The sequence below is a fragment of the Canis lupus genome, chromosome 21, assembly GCF_003254725.2.
Source record: "Canis lupus dingo isolate Sandy chromosome 21, ASM325472v2, whole genome shotgun sequence".
Taxonomy (NCBI): Eukaryota; Metazoa; Chordata; class Mammalia; order Carnivora; family Canidae; genus Canis; species Canis lupus.
Window position 1 is genome coordinate 22,855,273 of NC_064263.1, and position 15,899 is coordinate 22,871,171.

At 35.4% G+C, this 15,899-nt stretch overlaps 1 protein-coding gene across 5 annotated transcripts in view; it reads right to left on the bottom strand.

Annotated features, from left to right (window-relative positions):
* UVRAG (UV radiation resistance associated) overlaps positions 1-15,899 on the bottom strand; it is a 314,973-nt gene that overhangs the window by 135,010 nt on the left and 164,064 nt on the right. For all 5 annotated transcript variants that reach the window (XR_007404442.1, XR_007404443.1, XM_025419621.3 and 2 more), the window contains exon 8: positions 14,597-14,723. Coding sequence is in view for 3 of the 5 variants with exons in the window: in XM_025419621.3 (XP_025275406.1) it covers positions 14,597-14,723 (127 nt within the window). In the remaining 2 variants the exon portion in view is untranslated. The remainder of the gene's footprint in view (positions 1-14,596; positions 14,724-15,899) is intronic.

The window sequence follows — 15,899 nt, forward strand, 5'->3', positions numbered from 1 at the left end:
ATTTCCATTTATGTCATCATAAAATCCTTTTACATCTTCCTACTCTAAGAGTATCTTCTGCTCTTGACAATCCAGTCCTGATAATACCAGAAATACTGAAGCACAGAAAAAGTCTTAGATCCAGACACACTAATCTCTGGATTAAACCCCTTTGTAAAAAGGGTTTTAATTTCGTAAACCGTGATTCAGTAGGATAAGGGGACTTCAATTATCCCCTGCAGGAAGGAACAAGAAGTACATTATTGACTGAAATACAGTTTAGACCTTAGTACTAAATTCACCAACTTAATTTTATCAACATATTTTTAAGTACCGTCTTTGCTCTCTAAATTGTACTTAAATGATCCATATTATTAACTTTGCCCCCAAAACAAACATAAGCAAGGAACACCACTTATCTTCTTTAGCCCCAATAAAATTCTTCCCCAGATCTTCACCCTCCATGATTTCAGATGACATTCAGTTAACAACCTCCCCCATCCACCCCATGTATGTGTGTTGAACAATTCATTATCAAATAGCTGAAATTGCCCAGGTATCTATTAATGATTTCTATGTTATTTCTTTTAGTCAGTGACCATATTATATATCATTTTATTTCTTTTATATTTGCTTTATGATAATAACTATGGCCTAACTGAATGTTCCATGTACACATGAAAAAAAAAGTATATTCTGCTGGTGTGGGGTGGTCCAGTTAGTTAGTAGTGTTATTAAAGTCTTCTATCCTTACCTATTTTGTCTTCACTTGTTCTATGAATTACTGACAGAGGAGTGTTGTGGCTACCAGCTATAAATGTAGATATGGTTATTTCTTCTGTCAGTTCTATCAGTTTTTACTATTCAAACATACTGAAGCTCTGTTATGTTCATACATATTTAGAATTATTATGGCTTTTTGTGACTGATCCCTCCACCCTACTATAAAATCTGTCTTTATCATGGGAAATATTCATTGTTCTGAAATCTACTTTGTTTAATATTAATATAGCCACTCTGGCCTCCTTTTAATTCACTATTTGCATGGTGTACTATTCCCATTCTTATACCTTTAATCAATCAATCTATCTACCTTTATATTATAAGTGGGTTTCTTATAGATAGCATTTAGTTAGGTCTTTTTTTTTAATACAAAATCTGAAACAATCTCAGTTTTTTGAGGCATTTAGACTGCTTACACTTAATGTAATTGATGTCTAATTAAAATCTACCATTTTGCTAGTTGTTTACTATATATTCCACCTATTCTTTGTTCCTTTATTCCTCTTTTTTTATGCTTTTGGATTAAATATTTTTTTTAGGATTCCCTCTTTCTTTAACACTGGCCGTCATATCTCCATTTTAAATTTTTAGTGGTTGCCCCAAAGTTTACAGTATATAACTTCAATAAACAAGCCTACTTCAAATATTATTATGCTTCTCCATGCAGAGTATAAAAACTGAAAATACTACACTGTCAATTCTTTCCTTCCCCACTTTTCACATTCCTCACACATTTTATGTATGTTATAAATCCCCAAACACTGCTATTTTTGTACTAGAAAGTAGTCTTTTATAATAATTAACAATAAGAAAAAAGTCTTATAATATCTTTAACCATTTCTGGTTATCTCATTTTTTGTTTGTAGAGCCAAGTTTCTATCTGGTATCATTTTCCTTCTGCTGAAGAATTTTTTACTTTCTTCTTTTTTTTTTTTTTTTAAGATTTATTTATTTGAGAGAGAGAGAGACTGAGAGAAGAGAATGAGAGTGGGAGGGACAGAGGGGAAGGAGAGATAATCTCATGCAAACTCCTCACTGAGCATGGAGCCCAGCAAGGGATTCAGTCTCATGACTCTGAGATAACAACCTGAGCCGAAACCAAGTCAGAAGCTTAACTGACTGTGCCACCCAGGTGCCCCAAGAAGTCCTTTTAAGGTTTCTTAAAATATAGGACTGCGGGTAATAAATTATCTTAGTTTTGTCCAAAAGAGTCTCTTTGTACTTCAGTTTGAGTAATTTCTATTGATCTATATTCAAGTTCACTTATTCTTTTCTTAGTTGTGTCACATCTCCTGAAGGGTCTTCAAAGGCATTCTTCATCTCTGTTACCCTGTTCTTTATTTATAGCACATCCATTACACTGTTGCTTATAGTTTCCATTTTGCAGCTGAAATTTACCATCTATTCATGCTTGCTATCCACCTTACCACAAAAAACGATCTAATTGCAAATCATAGTTATTTTAAACTCTCTGATAGTCCCAATGTCTGAGTCATTGCTGAGTTTTTTTCTTCTTTTGAGTTAATTTCTTCCTTGATAACAGTTTGGTGCCAGTGGTGGGAGGAGGGATAATGATGGTTTTTTGTTTCATTTTTGCTCTTCCTTGTCTCAAAAATTTTGATTGAGTACTCAACATCATGTGCAATGGAGAACACAGGACAACAGAGAAAGAAAAGAGCATTTCTCTTCTGTTAATTTGGGAGTTGAGTCAATACAATCAGGAACTGGGCTGGGTTTGGGTTTTGTTGCTGCCATTTTGTTGTAACCTTCAGTGTAACACATTCTTCAAATTTTCTCTAACTTTTTTTTGGAGGTAGTGATGGTGGTGGAGATGATTTGCTGGAGGCTTTTTCTCAGTGAACCTGTTCCACCCCCAGATTTAGGTATTCCCTAAATCACAAAATAAAGAGCAAGCAGGTGTGAACTGCCCTATAGTTGCTATATAGTCTTAGAGCAGCACACTTAGTGGTTAGCAATTTGTTAAAAATTATGACTGAATTATTCTGCCTTCTTAGACAGTGGTCCAACTTCCTTCCATGCTCTGCCACTGGTGAGTCAGTCCTCACATCTTGTCTCTTCTAGGATATGACCATCTTTTTTTTATATATCAGGCTACTTGGTTGTCCTTTAATCTTAGTTCTTTAGATTCAAGAAAAGTTATTAAGATTTTGTACATCATCCAGCTTTCTCTTATTGTCAAGGTAGAAATGAATTTCCTTCCACCTTTTTAGGCAGGGGCAAGAAGTCAAATTTGAGGATATTAACTTGATTTTTTTAAAAAAGTTTTTCTCTGTTCTTTGTATTTTTTGCTCCTTTTGGGTCCACTATTCTGTTTTTCAACCTGGCCTAGTTTTATACTGTTTTCCTCAAATATCTGATGACCCTTGGTTTTCCTTTCAAATCCATGAATAGTTGTATAGGCAACTGGTATAGGTTTCCTTTGAAGCTATAAAGACTTACTTACATGAAAGGCATTATTCCTGAATGGGAGCTTGCAGTATAAGGGGGTAGGTCCTATTGACAGTTAAGCTTTCCTTCAGAGTATATATGCCATTCTGGAAGAAGGTAGTACCTTTATGTTTAAACCACCACAACTGTCAAGTAAGGAGAACTTTACTTTGGGATTGTGTTACTCTCAGGCATTTCACTTCTAAGTAGAGCTGCCTTTGATGTTTTCCCTTTAGGTCAATTGTAAAAGTCCACAGTCAGGCTCTGTTCCACCTTTCTATGCCAAACCCTCATCCAATGGGACCTAACCAGGTCAAGAATCCATTATGTTTAGAAAGCAGTTGGAGCAAGTATTATAGGAAGTTACTCCAAATTCATCAAGAAAAGAAAATGAGCCAGTAGGCCCAGCTACCCTAATTATTGTTCCATGATTCCTGATTTCTATACTTGGAAATTCTAAGTTGAGGGCTCTGAGTGTTATACTAGAAACCTTTCTTCTCTCTCTCTCTCTCTCTCTCTCTTTTTTTTTTTTTTTTAAGATTTTATTTATTTATTCACGAGAGACACAGGGAGAGGCAGAAACATAGGCAGAGGGAGAAGCAGGCTCCCCGTGAGGAGCCTGATGCAGGACTCGATCCCAGGACCCCGTGATCATGACCTGAGCCAAAGGCAGACGCTCAACCACCGAGCCACCCAGGTGCCCCTACCAGAAAACCTCTATTTGTGTTCCATGCTGCAGTTTTTCTCTACTCTAGTCTATTCATCAAAACAATCCTATTTTGTATCTTTGAGAACTGTGTCAAAATCTTTGCTATTCCAATGGTACCCTCTTTTATTTTCATCATCACCACTGATTTATTTTTTATGCATATATCTTTATTACCTTATCAGTGAACCCTTGAGAGGGAGGGAAAGCAAATGCATCTGCTTGGTCTGCCATATTCCAAAATTGCTTTCTGAAATGTTTGGCTCTGTCCATGTACACACTAACATTCCACCCTGTCAAGAAGAGGCCCCTCCCTGTTCAGCAAGAACTCAAGTCAGACACTTTAATTTTAATAACCAAATGTCAATGCCGTCTCCTGAAAATCTAACAGCTAAAGAATATGAATCTTGCTTCCATCAACAAAGCAAAACACAGACTCTTTGGGTTCTCTCTCACCAGAGAGTTTGGGCTCAGCCTGGACAATGGCCAGTTCCTGTCAAAATTACAGTTAAAACCAATAAACTGTCATTCTTTTGGGTTTCTATATCAAGTCAGATGACCAAAATGCAATATACTTGAACTATTTTAGTTTCCTTCCCTGCAGAATTGCCTTTTCTGTACTATGATTTATGATGCTGCCCTTCTCAAGGGTTAATAGATATTTTTTGCTGTAACTTTTGCAAAATTGCAATTGACTATATTTCATTACGATATTTAATACATTGCACACAAGAAACTGCCTGCTAAATTCCTCACAGAATTCAGTGCCAATAAATTTTTTTTCTCCCTAAAGAACTGATACACTTCCTTATAATGTGCAATGGGAAGCACTGGATTCCTTTCCTTATTCTACACAAGAGGCAGATCCTATGAGAGGCAGTGTACTACATTGGAAAGCCCATTTACTTAGGAATCAGAAAGATCTGGGCTAAAATCCTACTTATGCTACTTTCAGGATTCTAAGTCTCAACTTTTCTGAGTTTCATTTTCCTCATCTGTAAAATAGGGATAATTTCACTTTTGTTCAACATTTTCATTCTCTCAGCCTGCCCCATGAAGCTCTAAGTGGGTAGAGAAAATTATACAACCAGTCTGATGGATCCTACTTTAAAAATATAAGCACAGAGCACAAACAGGCACATTGTCTGGCAATCCTATTCTAATTTCCTCACTAGTTTGCTTTCCCACTCTTGGAGGGACTACTCCACACATTTCCCTCAATCCTTAAACCTCCTCTAAATCAAATATAATTGTTTCACCTTGTACCATCCTGAAACAATCAGATTCCTTCACAGTCCTACCCACTAGCTACTATGTCAACCTGCCCCTGTGCTATTTTCTTAGCCTTTCCCTCCTGTTCAGTAGATAGGGCAAATAGCTTCGTTTATATAAACTCTTCCTTTCATTCCAACCTACGTGTCACTGCTCTCTTCCTAACAAATTATGTTCCAACTACAGTGGCCTCTTCCATTCTACAGTTCAAGCCCTTTCTAAGTCCAAGCTTTTCACTTGCTATATTCCTTGTTTTTCCAGCAATTCTTACCTTCAAAGCTGAGCTTCTCTGGCAAACTTTTTCTCGGCAATCTCTGTAGAAATGGTCTCCCACAGTTACCATCTAACACCACAGCTTGTTTCTAGGACTTGTCACCACCCAATATTTACTTTATTTGATTTCTTATTTACTGTCTTACCCACTAGGTAAGTATTCAAAATCGGAAGTCTTCATTACTTCTTCCTTTTTCTCTCTTTACCCCAATATCAACTTGTCCTTTAGTATCTGTCTTTAATAATCTGGCCAGTTGTCAAAACCAGAAATTGGAAACCATTCTAAATCCTTCTCTCCCTCTCTCCTCCAATCCACCAAGCCATTAATAGTAGAGTCCATCATCAAAATATTTCTTGAACAGTAGTGTCTCTTCTCAAAATATATATACTCTCTCCTCCTTTCACACTGCCAATCTGTTTCAATTTTAATTACGGAAGGCTTAGATTATTGTAATAACTCCCTAACAGTTCTCTATCCACAACTCTTCAAAGAGATCTTTCTAAAATATATGTCTAACCTTCATTTTGTAGTATAGTCATCAATATGATCCCTTCCACTTTTTGTTTTGAGAAGTTTGCTTAAGTTATTTTAATAGATCTCTAGACCTTTCAACAAAACTTCCTTTATGACTAGGTCATTCTTTACCTCTCTGGCCTCTCCTATGGACTCTTACTTAAATACATCTTTAGTTGTAACTTTACTAGAATTACCTACAATTCTCTAAACTACTTCCATGTTTCTGTAGAAACTATTCCCTCTATCTGCAAAGTCTCACTCTCTCCCCTGAAGTATCCATCAGGTATTTTTCTGAACTCAGCCTAAGTGTCATCTCCTTAAAGCGGTGTTGACTTTCAGATACTCACTTTCTGTTCTCCTATAACATCTTTGAAATATCTCTGTCGTATACTTATCATATCTGTCTTTATGTTCCTAACATCTTACACGGTGCTGGGTTTTTTGTAGGTGTTCCATAAATGATGAATAAAGGGCTTGACGAAGGTGCACATGCACACACACACTCAATGTCCTTCCTATTGCCTTCACATGCCTTCTGATCTCTTCTTATTTCTATGTTGAACGATCTAATTGCAAATGAACTTTTTGTAAATGTCATGCCTAGCTTTCTGGAAGTGAAGAAAAAATGATGGCAAGAAAATTCTGTCAGGTGGCTTATTTCTGCCTATCTATATCTTCCACTGGAAAAGAGAGAGGTTAAAATATGATAGCTTACTTTCCCCACAATCCAATTAAGACCTTACTGAAATAAATCATTACCAATACATGGAAACAGAATCATTCTGAAAAGAAAATCTGAGCTTTACTCAGGACCCATTTTTGTCCTCCCCACTGCCAAGTTGTTTGCTTTCACATGCTGCATAGAATGTCAATAGCTAAAAGTAAAGAGACTTTAATAGCATAAACCCCAGGGAAAAACTGTCCTTGGGTTCAGAAATTTTTGAAAGGCAGGTATTTATAATTTTTAAGGAAGTCTGTTTAGGAATTTTTGTCAGATGGCTATAAAAAAATCAGAACATCTATACAGGCTAATAAAATTTAAACTCTGCCATCATTTCAATGAATTATAAAATCAGTAAGGTAATTTTTCAATCCATGACCTTATCATGTAAGAGAAGAAAATTGTTACATAATGCTTAATATCGTTTTTATAATTTCAAATAGAAATCTATGATCTTTTAATAGAAACTAAAGCCCCAATTTAAATATACTATGTGATTCTTTTTTTGAGAAAAGAGCACAATACTTTACTGACCAAAAAGAAGGTAATTAAACAGAACTAGAAACATAGTTTATCTTACTCAGATTTATGACAAAACGACAATAAGAAATGATCATAATTGATAGAAACTTCCTATAAAACATTTATTTTGGCAAGAAAGGATCAAAACTTTCTATTTACTGAAATTACCAAGAAGGATTTTTTTTCCCTAAATCAAGCAATGAAATCGGACATAGCTGACTTCTACATACTACATCACTAAAACAATGTGCTTGCTTTTGCTCATGCTTACCAAAAGTAATTGAAGATCTTTAAAACGGAAGGTCCCACCCCATGGCTTTCTAGTTAATAAACAAAATCTACAGATAGAATCACACTTAGGGTCAGAGAATCTTTCTCTCTCTCTCTCTTTTCGTACCTTCATTGCTGAGAAACACATTGTCGGCAACAAACTTGGAAAAATAAAGAGATTCATAAAAAAGGTAAACAGATTCCCCTTTTTGCCAATCCTATCATTCTGAGATAACTAGAATATTACAGTTTAAGAAATTTCAACTGTATAATTCAAAATGTTTTCTTTGTGAAAAGGAGATTGGACCAAAAAGGTTGAATGACTTGTCTAGGGAGAAATTGAGAGAATGGCAGATCTTTAATTCAGATCTCTTAATTAGTTAATATGTGACCAAATCAAAGGCATTTTTGAGAAAAAAATGTGTACTACATTGAGAAATGTAGTGTACTACATGTAGTGTACTCAATGTGTACTACATTGAGAAATTGAGAGAATGGCAGATCTTTAATTCAGATCTCTTAATTAGTTAATATGTGACCAAATCAAAGGCATTTTTGAGAAAAAAACACTTTACCCATCCTGTAATAAAAAGGAATATAGCAGAACAAATTCTTCATCTAGTAGTCCAGAGGCCAAATGGATAACTAGCAAACCATCAGTCAATTTACCTGTTGGACACACAATACAGAAAGCAACAATATTTTGTTTAGTAGAAATAAGACAGGTGTTAGAGTCAGAGAAACCTAAATTTGAATTTGGATCTGTTATTAGTTGTGAGAAATGTTTCTGAGACCCAATTTTTCTTATTTGGAACAAAGGGGTAAAAGTTATTCTCTTAGGACTATTTTAAGAACTAAATGATACACCATTAGTAAAATATCTAGCATGTTATGGGATGGGATTTCAATAAAAGTTACCCACTTTTTAGGATTTATGTAGGATTTAAATGAATGTATTTTACAAGGTTTTAGTGACAAAAGCATAGAATTTAGAGACAAAAGGTCTAGGCCCACATCCCAGCTTTGCTCTTACCTGTTCATACCTGGCCAAGTCACACATAAAATGAAGATAACAATATTTGCCATACCTAGCTCTTAGGGATACTTTAAAGATCAAATATGACAATCTCTGTACAAGCACTAACTATAAAGTACTACATATATGTTATTATTACTATCAAGAAAACTAACTGCATTAAAAAAAAATAACTTTTTCCTACAAAAGCTTAGAGAACTGCACTTTTATAAATTGTATCGCTCCCCAGGTACCACTGAAGAGTTCTTAGATTTTATCAACATTTATAAAATGTGTTTAGATTATAACCTAAAAACTTTTTCTTAAGACCAACATTTCATACCATTTTTTAAACCAAATTTCAAGCAAACTAATTTAGATAGAGTGTTGCTTCTCAAATATTCAGGGGTTAAATTAAGGCAACAGACCCTGTAAACCAACATATAATTAATTAATGGAAAGGTTATTGGTTTGAGACACTAATGAGGGGAAATCTGTTTTTTATTAACATCATAAGTTAAACTACTAATATCTGCCAACAATGAAAATGCATACATTAATAAACATTAATACTGAAGAGATCAGTTCATGACCCAGCTGGAAGTTGCTGTAGACAAGTTGAACACCACTGCCTTTGAGGTATGGGAAGGGGAAATGTGTATGTATGGAGTAATGAGGCCCCTCAGACTATGTGGCCACTCAGCAAGTCAGCAGCATGGATAAAAATGATCTTTTTGCCTCTTTCCAATAAATCATCCTGCTGCAATAAATTTTTATAAACAAAAATATAAAATATATGATAGGCACCTCGTTTCTTCTAATTATTTACACAAATTAATCCCTATGGCACTATTATAAGCTGCTATCCTCACTACACATGTGTAAAAAGATGCAAAGTAATTCTTTTATGATCATTCAGAAGAATCAGTAGCAAAGATTAAATGTTACTGACTTTTTATCCTAACTAATATTACTGACTTTGTATCTCGGCTCTTGGGCCGAGAACCAAGTGCCTAGATAAACACCAAGTTCCAAAGAGAAGTCATAATATGTAAGACACCATTAGAAATATTCATATTAGTAAATCATTTCACATATGATTAGCAAACATGCTAAATCAAAACTACAGGCACAGGTAACAAATACATTTTTCCCCTTCATGTTACCAATACCAGTGATTCAGGGGTTTCTAAATATTTTAGCCTGACTCAAGATTCATTAAATAGTACATTGCATGTAAGTATACAAGAAAACTGTTCGACACAAATTTTCTTTCAACTGACAAGAATAAGTATGTTTCTGGTTACCTAGCACAATCACTATGAAGAACAAGGGTCCCTAACAAGTAGGAAAAGATCTACTGGTACACCAAGATCTGGTTATCTGTGTCCAGCTACCCCTTCTTTCCAACCACTGCCCCCAGTGCTGACCACCACAGTCTATAGAGATACACAATGGCAGAACATTTGCAGCCAACAACATTGCAACATTCTTTCTCCTGCTTTCATTTGAGACCAACATGTTGATCCTAACCTTCCAAAAGTTCTAATAGTTCAGGAAAATACTAAATTACATGCATCTCAAAAGTACATATAAGACTTGGGGGAAAGCTCCTGCAGTAAAGAGTCAGTGTTAAAAAATTAGTAATTCTGACCTATCCTGGCAAATATATATTTACCTTTGGGCATTACCATCCTTTCTTTTCATGATAAAATGGAGAAATAAGAATGTGCTAATTCCAGGGCACCTGGGCAGCTCAGCTGGTCAAGCATCTGCCTTCAGCTCAGATCATGATCCCAGGGTCCTAGGATGGAGGCACCCTGCTAAGCAGAGAGCCTGCTTCTCTGTCTCCCTTTGCCTGCTGCCCCTTTCCCCTGGCTTGTGCTTGTTCACACACTCTGTCAAATAAACAAAATCTTAAAAAAAAAAAAAAAAAAACAAAAAGAAAGTGTTAATTCTGACTTGACTCTCAGAATTAAAACACCAGAACAGATATCTACAAAATCCTATAATCTTCCTTTGTTACAGAGTTAGGCACCAGTAACCCTGAACAGTTTCCCCTATAACTTGCTGTGTGGCCGTGGGCAAGTCACTTAACCTCTTTGGGATGCAGTTTCCTCATCTGTAAATTGAATAATAATATATATTTATTTTTAGGAGGATAATGAGAATACCCTTAATTCATAGGACAACGGGTAAAAACCAAAGAAGAATAAAAAACAAGATACTGCCTCACAGTAATGAGTATTCTATAAATATGTGCAATTATTATTACACTCGGTCTTTTAAATGTCATAGAAATCACTGTTTATAATTTCACCTGTTTACAGGCTGATAATAGACTTCCTGGGATTTCATTCTATCATTATAAGAAGAAAAAACACAATTGGAAACATAATGGGAGAACTGCATCTCCTTATCTTTTTACCACATGCTATTAATAATATACATTCCACAGGCTTTACGACATCATACCTCTAGTAAAATGTAGTATCATACAGTGAATGGGAGTTTTGGAATCAACAGATTTTAATCCCAACATTATCTGTCACTAGCTGTGTGAACTTAAGAAAGATATTTAATGTCTCTGACCCTGACCTATAGTTTCCTCAACTGTAAAATGTCAATAATAATAGTACTTACCTCACAGAATTATTGTGGTGATGATATCTATATAGTGGTAAGTATGGTAACTGATACATTATAACTATTAATATTATTACTTCTCTTTTCAGGAAATGGCAAACACCCTGAAGCCCTCTCATACCCTATACTGTTCTCACTTTTTAAACTGATGATCATAAAAAAAAAATACGTGCAGAAATACAAGCTACAGGTAGCAGGCAATTTAGGTATAATAAAAATTCCAAAGTACCATAAGAAATATGTCTATTCACAGAAGAGGAGACCTCTTAAAGCAGGTCTTGAATATACACAACTATCTAGTTATTTGGAGTTATTCAACAGAGACTCTATGAAATGGACTTTGCTCACAATGTCTCATGATGACCTTAAGTGGTTTTATCCCATTAGATTCTCATGTCTAAAAATCAATATATAAGCTGTGTAGCAGTGCAGATAGCTTTAACAATCACTGCCGAACAATATAGTGTTTTTTTCTATAGTGTTTCACATGAGTATCAGTTTCCCCAAATGAATGCTAAGCTAGAAGCTACAGAAGTCTTCATTCTTTAGTAATGATGCCAATGACATTAGACTGATAACCATGAATATGACTCATTCATTCAATAAATATTTATTTAATGCTTACTGCATCCCAGGCACTGTACCATGCCCGAAGAATAGAAGAGTACTTAACAAAGTACATGGGTAATGTCTTCCCTAGAGATCTTAGTCTAGAGGAGAGGATAAACCAATAATTACAGTGCTATAATGGAAAAACACAGGATGCTATGGAAGCACATAGTAGTACATCTAACCAAGGAGGTAGAGGTAGGAGGAGAAGGTAAAGGGAGGCCATGAAAAATTTCCTGGAGAACATTTAACCAGAGGCTTAAATGCAGGCAAGACAGACTAAAGTATATATAAGAAACTAAAAGAAGTTCTTTATAGCTGAAGCATTCAGATTAATGTGGGTCATAGGAGGCTTTTGTAAATCATGCTGAGTCAGGATGTAATGTAGGAACTTACACATATAATAAAAATCATTACCACTTTAAAACAATTAATTGTATTTCTGTATATCAGTGAAAAGTAGAAGATAAAATTTAAACATATTTACAATAGTATCATAAAACATCAAAAAATAGAAATATATTCAATGAATCATGGGAAGCATCCACATGCTAACAATTAGTTTATTTCAGTAACGTTTTATAAAGGAGATTTTAATAAACAAAGGCATATACCAATTACTTGAATTGGAAGAATCAGTAAAGATTTTCATTATCCCTACATATATATGGATAAGCAATTTCCATATTCCTACCATATATCTACATTTAATATATGTAGTACCAATAAAATACTAGCCAGATTTTCTTTTCTGTGTAGAAATTCATATGAAAATGCAAAAGGACAAGAATAAGCTGGTTATTGGTCATGTGAATGGCCACAGACTCTATTTATATGAAATGTTCAAAACAGGCCAGCCATTAAAAAAAAAAAAAAGATTCCATCCTTGCCAAGATGAAGAAAGGTGATCTTGAAAAAGAACTAAGTGGAAGAACTTTACCAGATAGAAGACCAATTATAATACAAGAGAAATTAAAACAGTGCAATATTGGCAAAGGTATAGGTAGATAGATCCATGGAACAGAAGATGCTGTAACAGACACATTAGTACTTGGCCACCAGTTTATGACAAAAATGAACCTGCAGCATAAGGGAGAAAGGTTTTCAATAAATGGTACTGGGTCAATTGACTTTTTGTAGGAAAAAAAGGAATTTTATCTGATATCATATACAAAAAAATCAAATCCTGATGAACTGCAAATATAAATATAAAAAATAAAATAGGGGCGCCTGGGTGGCTCAGTGGTTGGGCATCTGCTTTTGGCTCAGGTTGCGATCCTGGGGTCCTGGGATGGAGTCCCACATTGGGCTCCTTGTAGGGAGGCTGCTTCTCCCTCTACCTATGTCTCTGCCTCTCTGTGTGTCTCTCATGAATGAGTAAATAAAATCCTTAAAAAAAAAAAAGTAAAATAGTAAAGTGCTTAAAAAACACAGAGTAAAACCTTTATGATATTAAAATCAGCAAATATTTCCTAAATAGGACATAAACAATCCTAAGTATAAAAGGAAAGACTGAAAAAATGGAACTTCTGTTCATTTAAAGGCAACATTAAAGAATCAACTAGCAAGCCACAGAATGGGAGAATACATTTTTAAATGTATATTTCAAACAAAGAACCTTATCTATAAAATATATAGAGAGCCTGTCCAAAAAGAAAAAAGAAAGGCCAAGGGGGAGGGCATGTTGTATAGCAGGAAGACTCCAACAGGTACTTCACAGAAGAGTGTATCTCATTCAGCAAGAAACATGAAATAGCATTCAACTTCATTAGTTTTCAGGGATATCAAAATTTAAACTGTGAGGAGATACTACAACTTACCCCTAGAAAGGCTAAAATACAAAAGACAGAAAAGTACCAAGTGCTGACAAGGATACAGGACAAAAGATCTAATACACTGGTGGGTGGAAGAGATAAACTGGGCATAAGTGCTTTGGAAAACTTTTGGACACAATTTACTAAAGCTGAAGATATGCCTATCTTGTGACTATATAATTCTGCTTCTAAGTTTATATCCAACAGAAATGCATGAAAAGAAAGTCCTCTTAAAGCATGTATGAGACAGTTCATGGAAGTATTATCTAATAGTTCTGAACCAGAAATTACCAAAAGCCAAAATGAATAAATTCATAATTATATTTGCATAATGGAATATTATCGGCGGTAAGAATGAACTAAGACTAAATTATATGCAGGTTAGGATGAAACTTACAAACAAAATGTTGAACAGAAGCCAGCACATAAAATGTACATATTACATGATCTTACTTGCATAAAGCTCAAGATGAAGCAAAACCAATTTTGGTGTAATAAGTCAAGGTAATGGTTAGTCTGGCTGGAGATGTCCTAAACAGAAAGGAAGATGAAGCTTCTGAGATTCTGGGCTCCTTGTAATACTCTGTTTCCCAGTAGAGATGCTGCTCATGTAAGTGTGCTCATTTTGAAATACAGTGTGTGTGTGCGTTTGTACACGTTTTTGTATGTATCACCTTCAAAATACTTCCAAAAGCTTTTTTTTTTTAAGATTTTATTTATTTATTCATGACACACACACACACACACACACACACACACACATAGAGGCAGAGACACAGGCAGAGGGAGAAGCAGGCTCCATGCAGGAAGCCCGATGCGGGACTCAATCCCGGGAATCCAGAATCACACCCTGGGCAGAAGGCAGGTGCTAAACCACTGAGCCACCCAGGCATCCCCCCCCCAAAAGCTTTTTTAAATTGTATCAGCATATTTGTACAAAGATGACTATGTGAGCCTACCAAGAAGAAAAAAGAAAGACTGAATGTAAGGGTTAGGTTGTTTCTATGGTATTTTTACTCACCTTTGTCCTGTAATGCAATTTGTTGCTTATGCAGTAATGCCACCTCTCGTCCCAAAGCTTTCTTCTGTCTTTCCAGTTCATTTCGAAGCACCAAAATTTTTAATTGCAAGCACTCAGTTTGTTTTCTCTAAATGATTTAAAAGCACAGGTAAATTTATGAATATGAAAGTCATGACTAGGAACAATTATACATTTACAGTATTTCCAAATGAATAATGGCCTAAAGCACTTTAATATTCATCTAATTTATAGATCTCTTGAGTAACTTAATTATCAACACCTGCCATTTTAATGGAAAGACTAGAGATAAAAGCAAAGAATAAACCTGGAGTCTGGGGACAGGTCTTTCTAAGAACCAAAAAAAAACACTACAAAATATCTCAGGCCTTTTCCCTGAGATCACAATACAATTAAGACAAGAAATAAATTTTTAGAAATGGAGTTCTCAAAAACTCAATCATAGAGATACCACAGGATCCACCAATTCTATTGCTTAGGTATACACCCAAGAGAACCGAAAACATGTCCATACAGAAACCTGAATATGAACTTTCATAGCAGCATTATTTATAATAGCCAAATGGTGGATTCAATCCAAATGTCCATCTTCTGATGAACAGGAAAAAAATGTGGTACATCCATACAATAGAATATTATCTGGCAATAAAAGAAACGAAGTACTGATGAATGTTATAACATGGTTGAGCCTTGAAAACAATATACTGGGGTGCCTGGGTGGCTCAGTCAGTTACGTGTCTGCCTTTAGCTCAGGTCATAATCTCAGGGTGCTGGGATCTAGCCTGGGTCAAGTCCCCACTCAGCAGAGTCTACTTCTCCTTCTTCCTCTGCTTCTCCCCCTTCTTGTGCTCTTTCTTTCACACTCTCTCTCAAATAAATAAATAAAACGAAAGAAAGAAAGAAAGAAAGAAAGAAAGAAAGAAAGAAAGAAAGAAAGAAAGAAAGAAAGAAAGAAAACACTATGCTAAATGAAAGAAGCCAGTTTAAAAAAGCCACGAACTCCATTTATATAAAATGTCTATATTAGGCAAATCCATAGAAACAAAAAATTTCCATCTCTGCCAAACTGAACCAAGGTGCTCTAATATCCCACAGATTTCAGAGAAAGTTAAGCAGGGCCCTGGGGCTTTCCCCTCTCTAGGTGGTAACCAATCCTATCAGTGGACATCACAGGGGGAGCCTAGACTTATAGCAATAATGAGATAATCCTTTCCTCCCTGCTGGAGGAGGGAAGCTTGGTGGAAAGCGAGAACTTTCCTTACCATATAGTGTTGATGAAGCCACC